At 38.8% G+C, this 17,819-nt stretch overlaps 1 protein-coding gene across 12 annotated transcripts in view; it reads left to right on the top strand.

The window, feature by feature from the left end:
• CTNNA3 (catenin alpha 3) overlaps positions 1-17,819 on the top strand; it is a 447,191-nt gene that overhangs the window by 406,953 nt on the left and 22,419 nt on the right. For all 12 annotated transcript variants that reach the window (XM_090144866.1, XM_090144867.1, XM_090144868.1 and 9 more), the window contains one exon: positions 1,780-1,961. In XM_090144866.1, the coding sequence (XP_090000992.1) occupies positions 1,780-1,961 (182 nt within the window). The remainder of the gene's footprint in view (positions 1-1,779; positions 1,962-17,819) is intronic.

The raw sequence follows: 17,819 nt of genomic DNA, 5'->3' as shown, positions 1-17,819 counted from the left end.
TGTACCCTTAGAACATAATTCCTACTGTTCAATTACGACTGATTTAGAAGTGGGCAAGCTCTGTTCTGGAGAGGCAGTCCTACAGGAACAGCCACTTTGGAATATAAGCTTCTGGTTCAGTGTCTGGAGAGCTAAGGAAGAACATGAACTTCCTCAAAGTCCCCATGCAGGGAATCTGTTCTGCATTAAATCTGATTTGGCTGATACTGGTTAGAAGATTGGCAAGGGGAACTTTTGGTTCTAGCTAAATTAATGCTGCAATTGAAAATCATTTCCTCCACATAACTACACATTCTAGTTTACTGGGAGCTGAAGCACAGCTACGCTTCTGTTTGATTCCACCTGAAAATGAGAAATTAGACTTATTTAAAATTAGTTCATGTATGTGATCTTTTATTTCCATCCAGAAGTTCAATACGTAGTACTTAAAAACCAACCAAACAAACAAATCAGCAGTAACGCAATCCCAAGCAATGACTGGTTTCATTGCAAACTGTAGTTTTGTTGTATTTCTGCTCTTAGAATAAATTTACACAATTTATCAGGTCAGTAATATAGAAATAGTTTGTTCTGCATTGTTGGAAAGTGAAAGCTGTAATTTTTTTCTGGCAGGTCCTCATGCATCAGATACCTTTTTGCCTTATCTCTGTTGTTTTTTTGCAAAGCCTGGTTTGTTTTTGTTTAGTTTCTCGCCTGTTTCTGGTGAAAGAAGTGTACCTGTCCCTTGTCTGGAGCAAACTGATAATCTTGCTCATAAATAAGAGTTCTAAGGAAAGCATTTCTCTTCTCACCATGCTGCATTTTCAGCAATTATGTCAGTCTTGATATGTTAGACTTACATTAACATTAAAAACAAACAAACACAAAAGGCATCATGCTTAAATGTAGAAAGAATACATGCATATAATGTAGACTGAATTTTCTGACTCCATAACCAAAATATGCACGGAATGTACCGTATCTCTGGCTGTACTAAATCTTCATTTGAAACAGTTTTATCTTGTGGAATATTTGCAAACAATTCAGTCCAGAACTGTAGCCAAATATAGAGCTGTGTCCCACCTGAGCCCAGTTTGGCTGTGGCTTCAGTTGAATGTTGGTTATTTTCTGTTAGCATTTAAGGTTTGATAACTTTAGTCACATACTGATTTTCTAGGGCTTCAATCAACATCTTCCTCAGAGACAGAAGATGCAGGTTTGAACTAGCAGATCTTTCCCAGTTCTTGAAATAATCTCGAGGAGCCTTCTTAGCAGAGGACAAGCACGTTCAAATGTTTTAGAACAACTAAACCTTTCCTTTCATTCTTGTGCACCTGAAAGATTATTGCAGTTTGTCACCTGCATCATACTTAACAAAACCTAGATTCCTTGAAGAAAAAAGGAAAATATGTCAGTCATATTTTATACAGGCTGTTTTGAATAATTTTCTCTTGTTTCTCTTACTGCATTAATAGTAATAGTTTCATGAACGGCACTGTTTGCATTATGCCAACCTAACTTATTTGGCTCAACCCAGTGATTATGTATTGATACTGAAATTCAGAAGTACTCAGGCTGGGACAGTTGGCTCGGGTTGCTCTATTTTTATGTATTTTCTATTATCTAGTTTGAATAACAAAGCAAAAACAAAATACCAAAATCACAACAACAAAAAAACCCCTCTCTGACACAGACAGGTATTAAGCAAGTAACACTATTTTGTTTGCAGCCCTGCCTACTAGATGATCTTAGAGGTCCCTTCCAATCCAAGCCATTCTATGACTCTATTTTATGTTTCAGGCCAAGATGACTCAACTGCCAGAGGCTGAGAAAGAGAAGATAGCTGAGCAAGTGGCTGACTTCAAAAAAGTCAAGAGTAAGCTTGATGCAGAGATTGAAATATGGGATGATACCAGCAATGACATAATTGTTTTGGCCAAGAGAATGTGTGTGATTATGATGGAGATGACTGACTTTACAAGGTAATTATGCAAAAAAATGCTTTTCAATCTTTATAATAAGATATCTATATGTTAGAGGCCATTGTCATATCGTTATGACAGGAAATAGTGATATTTTTTTAATGTCCAGTGGCAGTGTCTTCACAAAGTTGAATGGCTAAGCTAATGTAATCAGCTTGACAACTCTAGCTAGTAGTACTGAAATGTTTGAGGGAGGAGTTTTAAGTTTTGAACTCTGGTTCTTTTTCTCCATTCAATGAAAGGAAAAAAAGAAGCAAAGTCATTTTGATTCTGAGTTGTAGTTCTGTCTCATCTGTTACTCTTCTGCTTGTACCATACCATGCTGTCAAGCATGTACTATATTTTAGATGTGCATAAAACCTACTGTACAGAGCATATGTCTGGCAGTATATGTTCAGTCATGCATACCTTATATAACATTACCTGCCATTCCTTTCATTAGAATTGTATCGTGCTGCTCTGTATAGTTTTGAAAAACAAAATATTCTATAGTATATAGCTTTCAAAGCTCATATTTCTCTCTGCTGACAGTATATGCTCTGCAATAATTATACATATGAAACTGTCTTGGGCAAGAGAAGACTGAGAGGAGGTCTTACAATTGCTTATAAATACCTATAGTGTGGGTGCTGAGAGGATGGGGCCAGGCTCTTCTCAGCGGTGCCTAGTGACAGGACAAAGGGCATTGGGCACAAACTGCAACACAGGAAGTTTCATATGAACGTGTGGAAGAACTTCTTCACTGTGAGGATGGCAGAGTTCAGGATCAGGCTGCCCGGAGAGTCTGTGGCTGTGGTGTCTCTTTCTCTAGGGATATTCAAAAACCTACCTGGATGCTTTTCTCTGTAACATACTCTAGGGAATTTGCTTTAACAGGCCGTTGGCTGAGATGATCTCCAGAGATCCCTTCCAACTGCTACAATTCTGTGATTTTAAGTTCAGGAGCTTTTTTTGTCGTGCACTGAATACATGGTCAGTAAATTCATCAGATGAATTGTACCAGATGTAAATACTGGTTTGTTTTCTTTCTTGTATGTGTGGTTGTTTTTTGTTGTTGTTTTTTCCCCCCCCACTTTGTTATTAATAAAATAGTTGTTGATACACAAGGCCTTAAAACACAACCACTCTTGCAAGACACTTCATATCACATAAAATAAGTTATTTCTTAAAAGATAAGAAGAAAAACTTCAATCTCTTGCACAGATTCTTCAGAGATGTGAATTAAGAAGGTTACATAGAGCTGAAAAAGCTACTAAAACTGAGATCTGGCTAAGACTTGTTAAGGGGAAGACAGTTACAGAATTTAATTGTGCTACGTCTTTCCAAATTCTCCTTCATGCGAGAGAGATTTAAAGAATTGTGTGTTGAACTGTGTAATCCTTGCATTCTTTTTAAGGGCATAAAATCTGTATCGAGAACTTTGCAAAAGAAAATATTCTGTCATAAGGTCAAGTTTTACATTTGAGGTAACCTCTCTCATTCATTAATTCTTTAAATTATTAGCTTTAGATTAATTGAGGTTAAAAGGGCCAGTTCATGCTCTTAGTTTTGTGTTTGTTGAAAACAGCTTAACTGACACTATTGAGTTCAAGATCCAGCTTCTATTCAGTGTTGCTGACTGCCAGGGAATCCACTGGGAGCTGTGGAGAGACTCTGATAGAAAAACTTAAGGAAAAATTAATATCTTTTGGAAAGAGAGAGAAGTAATCTTAGTCTTCATTTCAGTGTACAGTAGGGAACTCTGCAATACTGTAACACGGATTTTCTTGGTTCTCTTCCTAATTTTAGTAAGTACATGAATTGTTTTCCTGCATAAATGTAGTTTGAGATAAGCAAGTATATATAAAACTCTCCTGTACCATATGCTTGATGCTAAAGTTGTATGTTCTTGGTGGTAAAAATGTCCTATCAAGATTTCTGTTAATTTTCAGAGACTTTTAATAAGAGAAAATAAGGTGTCCTTACTATACTGTGTACGTAGTTGTGTCTTAAGTAACATTGGTGGTGTTGAAGTAGAGGTTGAACCTTCCTGACAGTATTCTGTTACATGTTGTTGCTGTGTGACAGATGGCAGCAGAGGGGCAGTCTGACAAGTGGCATCTGACACATCTCACTGTGCTTGCATCCACTGGTTGGTCTCCATAAACGTTCAGTACACAACAGTGAATGTCAGTGGATGCAAGCACAGTGAGGCAGTGGGTGATGTGTTTCAGCAGTGGTGACAGTGGGTCACCTCACTGGTGCAGGTTTTGATGAGCAGAGCATGCAGGCTCTTGCTCATCACTGGCAAAAATGGATAGCTGATGGTGGTGACTATGTTGTAAAACAGCTGAGAATTTGCTCAGATAGTGTTAATTGTACTCTTTGTGTCTGTTGTAGTTTATGTGGAAATAAATAGAAGGCATTACTTTCTCAGCTATTTACTTCTGTACCTTATATAACTCCTTTAGGATGCTATATGTGAGTGTGTCCTTGGGTGTTCTTCTTATTCTTTCTTCTTTAATGGTGCCAGACAGTCTTGTAAAATGAAGGCTTTTATGTAGCCAATGAACAAGTGAACTGGTGTGGATCTGCCCCTCTAATTACTGTATGAGAGGCGGCTGATGACATCAAGGAACACAGCTGACTTTCTTACTTCCTTGAAAATCCAGGAATGAGGACTGCTGAGACCACAGCAAGCAGCAGTGTGCCTTGGGGACTGAGCACTCCAAGCTGTAATTTCAAGGTCTTAGGCATAGAACACATAAAATGACATTTTGTGTTTATTACATCAGAATTTACTCTGGTAGATAGTGACTTTCAATGTTTGTGTCACGTATTTACCTAAATGTATCTGTTTTCTTTCAAATGCATTCATTTTTAATCTAACAAGTGTCTTCTGGAGTTTTAGGTTCTGGAGATTAGAGAATGTTGATCAGTTGTATTATGGGGGAAAGAATGCAGCAGTTCAGTACTTGCTTCAGCTTTTGCAAGAATTCTGTTTCCTGGGCAGGATGAGATACAATGAATTCTCTTGTTCATAATTTTTCCTTTTGGCCAGGTTAGATGACTTCAAGATTAGCATTTTGGGTTTTTTTTTAGATCCCATTTTGAATTCTCTTCATGTACAGAGCTCTGCTACTGTCTTACAGTGCAGTGTGTGATGTAACCATGGCTGAAGACTTGGTGAAATTCTATAATGTTCATTTAGTTTCACCTAAGCCCTTTTGCATTCTTAGTTCTGTGTTATCTGAAATGCCATAGCTGCATAAGGGCCATTAACATGAGAACTCAACCCAGAGCATGTGGGTACCAGTTTGAAAGCAGGAGTCATTTGTTCTGGTTGTGAGCTTCCAATATTTCAGCAGAGACAGCTGTTTGGGAATATACTGTTTTAAAGGAATAGCTTCTGTCTCTGCAGTGAATGAGTTTTCTTTCATTAAATTAAAAATAGCTCAGGGATGAAGCTTTTAAGCAAACATGGAAGGGCACACGGTTCCTGGAAAGAATCTATATAAACAAATTAATGCACTGCTTAGACTTCAGAATACACGACATGTTTCATTGTATTGACAAGTCTTATCTAAATGAAAACGAATAGACTGGAACTGGCATCTGAAGAGGCAGACTTTTAAGGACAGGTTGGGATGTGGGATCTATCTGGGAAGAGTCTGTACAGTACTTTCTGTTAAAATCTTGGCCTGTGAATCAGTTGGCTTACCCCAGACGAAGGAGAACTTTCTTGTAAGGATGTGACATGAAAGAAAATACAATTTAATGGAAAAAAAAATCACTCTAAAGCACTTATACACTATATTAGGGTACAGCAAGCTTACTTGATTTAGAGTTGTCTTAGGAAAGACTTATTAAAACTTATAAAGCAGTTGATTCCAAGCTGTCGTATGAATTTTCAAGTTACTGTTTTTCAAAGCTGTATTTTACAGAGACGGAATGTACTGCTAATAAGTAGGCTTAGATCCAGAGTCTAGAATACACTTTTTTCTCTCAGTAAAAGTAAACAGTGTGACATGTAAATGAAAGTTAAAGGTGAAAGAACAGAAATGCTGGCCTACATCTACATCTTTGTGTGCATGTGTAATGCATTTTTTTCTTCTTTGTGTCCTTTCATGTTACATTTTCCTTCAAATCCATGTAAAAAAAGCATCAATATTTTCTGATTAAAAAAATGCTTGAAAAGATGTTATAGCTTTAAATGTGGAGGGGAAGATGTATTGAATCACATAGGTCAGTTACACTATACTGTCAATTGGACTCTACTGTTGTTTCATTGTGTCTTTTGTAAAGATGAATGACCAGAAATTGCCTTATCTGCTGTAATAATTTTAATTGTGAAAACAATTCAATTTCTCTTCAACTTGGCTAAAAAAGTACAAGCAAAAATCACTGCTACTGCTAGGTCTATTCATTATCAAACTTTACTGACAGGGAAAATACTACTGGGTGATAAGTTTTGCATATACAAGGCAGAGATTGCCACGATGCCCAAAGTAATTTTTACAGGTGTATTGAGAGAGACTATCACTGGTAATGGGCTTCTGTCTAGGCTGCCACCCAGCATGTCCTAAGGGCTGGGGATGGACTACCTGGTCCAGTCAGTGGATTCAGGATTCATACTGCCTGGATAAAGTCCATCTCGCACTCTTTTTTTTGTGATACAATTAATAAGCAATAGCCTCTGCAGTTTTACCCATATCTGTTTTGTAGGTCTGCTGAGATTCAAAGTGCACTGTATGAAGAATTTTTATTTTATTTTAAGTGCAGCTCTCAGCTTTTCAGAAAATTTTTCACTTACTCTTGGCACTGTAGTCATTTTAAAAAATGACACCAATATCAAAGTTGATATTAGAAAAATAGTAAAAATAGCAAAACACGGGAAATGAATGTATCTTGGAAAAATAAATCTAGCAAAACCATCCAGTTCTCCTAATACCAGTAGTACTTGTGGGCTGCAAGGTAGCCTGATGTTTTCTCTCAGTAATACTCATGGTTAAGGCACCAAGTGTAGCTGCCAAATCTAGTGAATTTCTGCACCTGATAACTACCACAGTCCTGAGCCTTAGTTCAGCTGCTGTCTCTGCTCATCTTTGATTGGAAAAGAAGAAAAAGGGACGTAAAAAGAGGGCAGGATGCCAATTCTGTACCTAATGGGGGTTGAAGAGACCATGTATGTAGAGAAAAAGCGTTGCATTCTATTCTCTCTGGTTCACCACCCAGTCACTGCCATAAAATGTGGCATTACATATTTATTATCATTAATATTTTATTAATATAGTAATAATACCTATATTCCTGAAAGTCCTGAACAAACTGAATGCTGTTATGTGTGCAGTTCAGTTTTGTGATGTATAAAAAACGTATCCTCCCCCACCCCCTTGCTTATATCAGAATATTCATAGCTTGTTGTTTCAATAAGCATTCCGGGATGCGTTTGAAAGTCCAGACACTCAACATCTGCATTATAAGAAGAGAAAAATGCATTTTCTTTTAAACATTATCATTTAATCAAAAATTATCCAAAGTTGGAAGGATTTTTTTTTCAAAATAAATCTTGTCCCAGCAGGGCATCATAATGTTATTTTGGCCATTCATCCTCATGGAAAAGTAGGTGAATATTCCTTTGATTCCTATCTTGAAGCTAACTGTGACTTGAGCTAGTTACATAAAAATGTGCTTTGAGACAAATTAATTTCTAAAGCAAGAATAATTTATATGTGTGTACATACTTGTATTGGTTTATAATATTTGTTTTGATGAACAGAATCACTAGGATTTACTTGGTACAACACAGTGGATAAAACACGAGGTTTTACTGTTAAAATTAGTTAACATTTAAACTACTCCAGCTAGTGCAATCCTGTTGCTAAGATTTTGCAGTACATGCAGGATTAACTGACTGTCCTGCCAGAACTGCATGTATACTAAGTAGTAGCCTGAGGCAGTTGTTCCCCTCCAGTAGAAACATGGACCTTCAGATACGTGATGAAGTGTCAAGATGTGTCATGTTAAATTATATCATGTAATGCACAGTCAGCTGGTATTGCTCATTCCTTCTGAATGTCAGAGCTTCTAAAACGTATACAAATCAAGCTTTCACAACTAATAGAGAGTTTTGAAGGCAAAAATCCTGTGTCTGTCATCCTTCTCCATCTCAAAAGATTTTGACTGAGCGAATTTTGTGCATGGTACTGTGTCTTTATTCATATGATATTTATCTAGCGTATGATAATTCATATGATACTTGTTTCAGTGGTCTTGCATAGCAGTTGATTGTAAAGAGTTTCAGTGTTTCCTGAGGATGTGTACTAGCAAGTATTTAATTAAAAATAGCAATGGCCTCATTTTTTGAAGGCCCAATATAATTCTTAGAGGTACTGATTTTTTGAAGTGCTAAACAGTCATCTTGTGACAGGAAAATTTTTAATAGAATTCCTAAGGAAAGCACCTAATTTTTTTGTTTTACACAACTTCATTTTAGTCTGACAATCAGCTTGTGGAATGGAATAGTCTCGGAACCAAAAGTAGTTTTGGTTCATGTTTTTTTTTTTCTTCAAACATACGGTTTTGTTGTATTAGTGTCATAGAGGTATTACTTCAGTTTTAAGATTGAAGCAGTGATATATGTCAGAGTCATTACCAGAAGATTTTCTGGTCTCATTCATCCCTCTGATTATTACCCTTTACTGATGGTTCATGCTGGCAGTGATGAAGTTGCTGAGAGAAGCCTTGGTGCTATCAAAAAGGATTTCAGTGCATTGGGGTGGTTAGTGGATGGGGAAAGAGTAGAGATGATGTTCTCCTGTATCTGTTCAGTGTCAGGGAGAGATACTGAGAGGAGCAGGAAAACCCATTTGATAAATACATGGCTGAGAGGCTGGTGCCATTGCAGAAATTGTATTGTTTTATGTTTTATGTTTTTGTTTTGTTTTGTTTTTTTTTACCATGGGGCAGTTTACTCAGCACCTGGCCTGATGGCTGCAGATGGGACCCATCTTCCTCAAAGGGTAAAGGGATCCTAGCCCAGGAGCTGGCAGGGCTCACTGAGGGGGCTTTAAAGTAGGTATGAAGGGGAAAGGGGATGAAACTGCTGGAGCAGGCTGTCCCCCTGTGCCATAAGATGAGGTGGAGAGGAAGAAGACTAGTGTGGCTGAACAGGGAGCTTTTGCTGAGACTTAGGCAGAAAGAGAGTTTACCTCCTATGGAAGAAGGAACAGGCAACTCGAGGAGAGTATGAAGAAGTTGCTAGCATATGCAGGGAGAAAACCTAAGAGGCTAAAGCCTGTCATGAGTTCAACCTGGCCGCTGTGGTAAAGGACAACAAAAAATGATTTTATAAATATATTAGCAGTAAGAGAGGGCCAAGGAGAATCTCCATCCTTTACTGGATGTGGCAGGGAGTGCGACCATGGATAAGGAAAAGGCTGAGGTTTTCAATGCCTTCTTTATATTTGTCTTTAATACATTATATCTGGGGAACTACAGGCTTCTCAGCCTGACCTCAGTGCCAGGGAAGGTAATGGAACAGACCATCTTGAAAGTTATCACATAGCATGTGTGGAACAACTGGAGGGATCAGACACAGCCAGCATGGGTTTGTCAGTGGCAGGTCCTTCTTGATCAAACTCATCTCCCTCTGTGACCAAATGATTCACATGGTAGATGAGGCCTGTCCTGTTTAATATCTTTATTGATAATTTGGATAAGGGCATATGCTCAGCAAGTTTGCAAGACAACACCAAGTTGGGAGGAAGCATCAGTCTTCCTGGAGGTAGGAAGGCCCTACAGAAGGATCCGGACAGGCTGGATTGATGGGCTGACACCGATGGGATGAAATTCAGTAAGTCCAAATATCAGGTCCTGCACTTTGGTCACAACAATCCCATGCAATGCTACAGGCCTGGGGCAGAGTGGCTGGAAACGTGTGTAGAAGAAAAGATTCTGGGGGTGTTGGTCAATGCTGAACACAAGCCAGCAGTGTGCCCAGGTAGCTAAAAAGGCCAGTGGCATCTTGGCTTGTATCAGAAACAGTGCAGCTAGCAGGAGCAAGGAGGTGATCATCCCTCTGTACTCAGCATCGGTGAGGCTGCACCTCAAGTATTGGAGGAGTGTGCCCAGAGAAAGGCAATGAAGCTGGTAAGGGGTCTGTGCAAGTGTCTTATGAGGAGTGGCTGAAGGAACTGGGATTGTTCAGTCTGGAGGAGAGGAGGCTTGGGAGAGACCTTACAGCCCTCTACAACTCCCTGAAGGAAGGTTGTGACGAACTGGTGGTCAACCTCGTCTCCTGCATAACTAGCAATAGTTAGAACTGGGAATGGCCTCATGCCACACCGGGCGAGGTTCAGGTTGGATATTAGGAACAATTTCTTCTTTAAAAGAGAGTGGTCAGGTATTAAAACAGGGCTGCCCAGGGAAGTGGTGGAGTCACTGTCCCTGGAGGTGTTTAATGGAAGTGTAGATGTAGTACTTAAGAACATGGTTTAGTGGGCAGTATTGGAGGTAGGTGGACAGTTGGACTAGATTATCTTAGAGATCTTTTCCAACCTTAGTGACTCTGTGATTCTATGAAAATAGTAATTTAACAATGCTCAATTGTTAATAAGACAGCTACTTAACAAGATTTGAGATGGCAACGTATACTTGATTTACTGTATAGAGAATAAGGTTAAACGCTCATCGAAGACATCCTCCCATTGAGTCACAAGGTTTAGAATATTCTCCCTTGCTTTCTAAATTCCTTGAACCAAAGGGGTAAGGAGCTGGGGTGTAACTGAATCCACTGCTAGTCCCTTACTTGGTCAGTGGGTTCTGTCTAATAGGTTATATGTGCAGAATTAAAGACATAATCTTAGAAAAGCCTACAAAGCTTGCTAAGCTATTAGTCCCTTACCAAGGATCTCTAGTGGCAAGGAATCTCTTGACATCAAGATGCCTGGGATCTCTGCAACAGGTGTAACCTCAAGGGTGTCCCTGCTTGAGAGGAGATCGTGTTGTGCAGCTGACTACTGTTCAGTAGAGCTCAAGAGGCTGTTTGTCTCCTCATTTTATCCTTATTTACTTCATAAGGTGATTGATTCAGTCATATTTGCATACAGACTACAGTTGTCAGTTTCTTCCAAATTAGGCTCAAGTATAACACTAACCAGCACTGTGGTTAGGTGGCCACACAGCCAGAAGTTAGCCTTTGGGCTATTGTGTTATCACGTTCCTCCAAGTTCACTTTGAGCTTGATGCCATCATGACCTGATCACTCACTATGACTGACACTGATGGTTGTGTGCTTAAGTCGGATGAAGCCGTGATGACCACCACTGGTGTTGATCACTTGAGCAGCGATATGGGAAATAAGGGTCAGGCTGAGAGCGTGGGAAAGCACACCATTACAATCTGTAGTCAAAATATTTAGATATTTTCCTGCAAGTTGAACAGATTTTTTTTTTTTTTCTGTAGCATGCATTATTAACATAAATAGTGGTAGTATTAAATAAATATGGTAAAATATTGAGATGTAATCTGTTGTTATATACTGTTAGAAATTGTAGTCAGAATTTGCCTTCAAACTGTGAAACAAACAAGTGCCAAATAGAGTGTGCAGCTAAAGAGGTTAGATGAGAACGCCAAATGTAATCTTTGCTTCTTTTCAGGCTAACAAAGCATGTTAAACGCTTAAACCAATATAGTGAAAAGCTAATGACCAAAATAATGAATGCAGCACTGCTTGCTTTCCTCTGCAACGTTATTATGATAATGTTGCAGCTAAACCACATGTAATTGTCTTCAGGAAACAATTTACCATTGCTTACTCTTGGACCAGAGATGCTAAAGGAAATGGATAAACTGAAGCTCTATGTCAACATCAAAGTAGGAAATAAGGTAGTTTGCATATATGTGCTTACATGCACATTGGCTTTTTGTAGCTTTAGTTTTAAATTTAAATTTTATGCTTCTGCTTCTTTTGTAGCCTCCTTTCTGTTTCATGTTATCTCATTGTTCCTTTAATCACAACCTCCTGACACAGTTCCATTCTCACCTCTGCTGTGAAAAGCCACCTGCCTTCATTGTCAAAACCTTTTCTGCCATCTCTCCTACTGCTTCTGTCTCCAGTCAGGTCATAACATTCATAATACGGGCATATTCCTTTGCTACCTGTTAGATTTCATTTTTAAACAGGTTCTTTCTGTACTCTACTGGAAAGCCCCTTATTTTCCCTCACAACTCTCATGGAAACAGTCCATGTTATTGAGAGGTAAATAATGGCAAGCATGTTAATTACCTGGGTTTCCTTCCTATCCAGCAGTCCAGTCTCATCCTGTTGTGTATCTGTTCCTACCAACTGATAGAAAAAATAGGGTCGGAAGAGAACTGTGGTAGTGATTCAGTCCAGCCCCTTCATAACAAACTATTAGATGAGCTTGCTCAGAGCTATGTCCAGTCAAGGTTGAAAATTCCTGAGATGGGACATTTCATATTTTTTAGCCTCTCTGGGCAACACTGCAGTATTTCAGTATTTAGTGTAAATAACTTTTCCCCTTCATCTGATTTTAAATTTGTAAAACTTGGTGTTTCTATGTAGTACAAATCTACAGTTTTTGCTGGCATGTTAAGGTTATACCTCCTGTATAAGTAAGCAAACAGCAAGCACAAGATGAAGCAAAATACTAATAGGAAATCTTTAATATGCTTTAAGACCTCTGAGTATCTTAAGTGTAACATAGCAAAATGTAACTTAAAATAATGAGTAAGGGAGATATATTTGTCTGTATACTCATCTTTATAAAATCCACCCAGGACTAGAATAAGATGAACTACAAAGTCAGAATACATGACTGCATAATAGAGCTTCAGCTTTAAGAACTGCTACACTCAAATAGCAAAGTGTATTCCTCATACTCTGTGGACATTCACCATTTAGCAGGGATGGACAGCAGCAGCATTAGCTCTCTAGCAAGGGGAAGCAGAGCACCCCAGAGGTGCCAGGCACCCAGCATACATGGCTTATAGCTATCTGTTGTAATAGGCTTCACTGGGGTTAGCCAGCAATCTGACTGGGACTGCTCATTTTCCACCCATGGTCATTTCCACTTGAGGCAGCAGGAATTAGGTCCTGAAGTTGTGAGGACACAGGCCACACAGCCAGCTGCTTCCTGGAAAGGAAAGCCTGGATCTGAGGGCAGTGCCAGCTACTGCAGGGCTTTCACTGATCCACAGTGAGCACAGTCATACAGCATCTGAAAGTAGCAGGCAACACAGGGTGCTCCTAACATGATCAATCAGCAATCCTAGACAAGGTAATTAATGAGGCAGGTTTAAGGTCCATCCAAAGACGCCAAAGAAGTGGTCAGAGCACAACATGAGCACAAGGAGACAGGCTACTAGCAAGGTAGGTCCAAAGTCTCTCTGAAGGTAAAACTAGAAATATTGCTGGAGATCTGTAACTCAGATCAGGTCAGGGACAAAGGGGATAGATAGGAGTGTAGGCCAGAGCTTTACTAGAGCTTCTGAGCCAGTGGGCACACTGGGCTATGGAAGAGTCCCCAGCTGAAACTGTGCAATCAGAGCCATGACGCTGCAGTTGGGAAGTGCTTTTTCTCTTCTTTTGCTTTTCTGTGTCCAAACTGTTGGATCAGGCAGTATCCAAACTGGAAATGATGTCATGATTATTGACACATTAGTTTGCTGTTCTTATTTTAATGTTTAGGGCTGTGATAGTTTTTGTGTAACATTTTCCAGTTGGCACTTCAGCAAGCCTGTCTTTTGTACTTCCATGGCATGATGCAAGACTTGCTTGTCTGTTTATTTTGCTCAAGCTGTTGTTTGATAAAAATGCCAGGCAAAATCTCTTTGAGAAATAAAGTAGTAGTCGTTAAAAAAGGCAGAGCATCTCTCCTAACTTTTCTCCTCTACAATGTAAGACCTATTTTTATGGAATTTATTTGCTGTATTTTGCACATGCTGTATATATTTCTTGCTATAACACCATATGTTCAGGTTCTTTCTGAATTAATCAGCACAAATTAGAAGCTACACTTTTGGAAGTTTTCCAAGAAATAAAGAAAAACTTGTGCTATTACCAACCCCTTCACTGGAAGCATAAGCACATCAGTGAATTAATGTTGACCACAAAGTTGACATAATATTTTATTCTCTTTTTTGCTGTACTCATTGCTGATTCAATAGAAAGTTCTGCCCACTCCTACAAGAGATCAGTCACATCCAGAGTATGATGTATACCAGCATTTCTTTTGACTGCTTATTGTCCAAGGATGAAAAGAGATGATTTATGGAGTTACTGTACTGTTGATCTGTCTGGTATTGATGAAATACAAGCATAGAGTTTAAGTGTCAAAGCAGAGTTGGCAAAATTGATAGTACAGATACTACCCTCCATGGGTACATAAAAATCAACACTGACTGCTCAAACTAAGAGGACTGATAGTAGTTGCACATTGTTCAGTAGAAAATAAACAGATCAGTGAGATGTTATTTAGTAAAGTAAAAGGGAATGCTGTTGAAACTGTATAGACTTTGCAGTGCCAGCAGTGTTTCACAGGTATAGTTGTTGATTAACAGGAAGTGATAAATTCAGACAAATCTAGACTGCTGCTTTGATTTTAGTGAGGTGACAATCATGCAAATATTCAGCTGCTCAAATTTTGATTAAAGATGGTGCCAGGTAGAAAGGACTGGAATTTTATAATGTTTTTCAAGGTTTCTCTATAAGGGTTTTAAACGTCTTTGAAGGAGTAAGTCACATTTTCCAATGTGCTTACCCTAAAAAGCAAATTTTGTATGAGTACCCAGTGTATCCATATCAGATAGAGCTTCTCCAAATTGCGTGCCTGGATTTGGTTGTATGTTATATCAGAAAAAATTTATAGGGTGAAGAGAGGAAGTATGGTTAGAACATTCAATATATAAACCTGGTCTTTCCTAACAACTGTTTTAGTGTGACTTTTCCCACTTCCCTTAACTGGGTTACAGACTATTTGTTTGACAGCACTGTAGTAATTAATAAAGTCACAGTCATTGCTGTGCAGATGAAACCTTGCTTATTTCAGAGAAATGAAGCCTTCAGCTTCATAAAGCCAATTCACCTATGTAATCTGTCCTTCTCCTCTTCACTATACCAAAATTTTACTTTCTTGCATTTACTTTGCATGATCAGTTCATGAGAAACCATTGATTTCTTTATGTTGAAGAGTCAAAGCTGGGATGAGGGCTTGGCAATCATTAAAATACAATTCTTTTCAGAAACTGCAGGACAACACCCATCCTTACTGTATTTTCTGTATGCTTCATTTTATTTAGTACTGTTGTAGTTTATTTTCTTTTTTGAATGTGTGTACTTGTGAGAAAAGCTATTCAGAAATGCTCACCTTGGGAGCAAGCTGAACAGCAGAAACAGTATTCAATTGCTGTGTTTTTCTTCTAAAAATAGGACTAGATTCTGTTGCAACTCTTTTTCAGTTAAACCAGGACCTTTGAGGTTCACACAGCCTAGCAGTAGTTTTGACACCTTTTTTCTTCAACAGTGTTCAGCATGTTTAAACACATTCTCTATTCAGTGCCTTCAGAGGATGCTGTTTTGGTACCCTTGGGGTCACAATTTTTTGTCTTTAAAATGGTCCTGATAGTGGCATTTGTTCTCATAGTATATCTCAATTCAATTCTTACGTACTACAGCTGTTTGTGAAGGTCAGTGGATAGCTAGGCCTCTGTGTCCCACTACATTCCTGACACTTCACACTTCAGGGCAGAAGAAGATATGTCCATACCAAGCTGCTAGCCTAAGCTCCTGACTGCTCTGATGCTTGCTGAGAGAAGATTTCTGCTTTCTTAGTGTAAAGGTCGTGTCCTGTGTTTTGTATAGGGACATATCATCTGATTTGCTTGAAAGGAGGTTAAATGAGAAATGATGGATAAAGCTTGCTTTCAAGTGGATTGAATTGTAGCACTAGTCTTTGTAAGCTAGATGGCCAGCAGTTGGTGTTTTTCCACTGAGACTGTGCTCATGGTATTATGGGAGCTAGTTGAGGACTTGGAGGTCAGTATCTGGGAATAGATAGAATATGTGACTTCAGAGTGAGTAAATATTTTAACGAGCATTTGGGAATGTCTAAGTCATGTAAATGTAGTCTCATTTAAGCAAACATCCAACATCAGTGATGTCGTGAGTTCTTTGCTGACAGATTGTATCTGGTTTGTTTACCTACGTATGTAGAAGATAGTAAAGGTAGAAAACTCTACATCTGGGATATGCATCATAGATTGCAAACACAAGACCTTTGTTCACCTTATTTTTGCATACTTGTCTCAATTCTGAATTTTTAAGGTCATCTGAGAGTGTTTTCTTTAATGTCAACCAGTAATAGAGCAAACACATCTATTAGTTCTTTATCATCTATGATGGCAGAGGGAAGACGTGACATGGGTTTAACCTGCCAGAATTAATGGAAGGCATCTCAAAGCTCAGGGGAGCATCTTCCTTCCACGGTAAGTTTATTGAAAAGCTGTTGTTTGAAGATACCTGCCCTAGTTATATTTATTTTGTTATTATTGAGATCATCCCTACAACTGCACCTGATCTATTCCCTTAAATGAAGAAACTAAGGTTGTCATTGAGGTTGTCTTTAGGATTAATGGAAGGTTCACGTGTATTCAGCATACTGAGGAGCAAAATAAATACAGCAAAAACCTGTAAAACGGGATCCTTAGATAACTTCTTGAGTGCCACAATTTGATGATTATTTGGGGAAGGAGAAATTCAATTCCACGAGATGAGGAAATATGAGGAAATCTTACAGATGGCTGTGAAGAACAGCAGATGGTTTATAAAGTCTGACCAATATAGAGTATAGCTACCTATTTTAAACAATTTGCTCTGTATTGATTTTTCCTTTTTATGAACATCACTGGCAGTGAAATAGACTGAACAGTGAGAGTGTATCAAAAGGAAATGCATTCAAGATACAGAACAATGAAATAGAACTTAGAAGGAACTGCCTGCCCCAAAAGAAATGCTTTCCACAGGGCAATTGGACAGGGTTTGAGCACCCACATTAGGGGCAAGAAGGAGTTGTATCCCACACTATGATTAAGCAGCAGTTTAAATAGGTCCAGTAGCTGTGCATGATTAGCTACAGCCAATTGAAAGGTTTTGGTGCACTGCATGTCTCAAAGTAGTAAAGGAAGATGTCCTTTCTACAAATAACAACAATGGAACAAGGTCTATTATTCCCTCTTTAAGGGAGCTAAACAAATTCTCATCTTCACGTTGCCTACAGTAAATGTTTCTTTCTTATGCAGCTAGAATTTCCCTGCCTGATTATTTTTTGTAGGTGGGAGGAAAATCATTCTTATATAATAAAGATTAGTGAGTTACTTTTGCAAGGACACATACAGTGTGTCCCTCTTCCTATGTGAGTGGCAAGTAACAGGGCTTACATCCTAGTTTCTTAGGTTTTCTGAGGGTAGTGTGTGTTGAGGGGAAGGAGAGACTGTGAGCACACTGTCACAGGTGTTACCACCTGGAATGCATGGTATTCTGGGTTACTTGCACATAGTGTGCTTCTAGTTAGTGCTGTGTCAGAGGAAGCAGAGGAATGTAGTCTTTGCTTTTCACCATTCAGGACAGCTTCCAACATCCACCTTGATGACTTTGTCACTGGTTCTCTTGCTGTCCAGAAATTGATCTGTCTCACCATCTTTACCTAATGCTAAAGGTAAGCTATGTAAGCTAGTATCAAAACTAAGAAAGTACTTGGCTTTTTACACTAATGCCTTGAGTTTCTGTTTAGCATTCAGCAGTAGTTCATTGTCAGTTTTGTTCATTGGTTTCAGCAGCTGATTTTTTTTGTTGGGTGC

The sequence above is a fragment of the Phasianus colchicus genome, chromosome 8, assembly GCF_987193195.1.
Source record: "Phasianus colchicus chromosome 8, bPhaCol1.hap1.1, whole genome shotgun sequence".
Classification (NCBI taxonomy): Eukaryota; Metazoa; Chordata; class Aves; order Galliformes; family Phasianidae; genus Phasianus; species Phasianus colchicus.
This window is presented reverse-complemented; position numbering and strand designations above follow the sequence as displayed.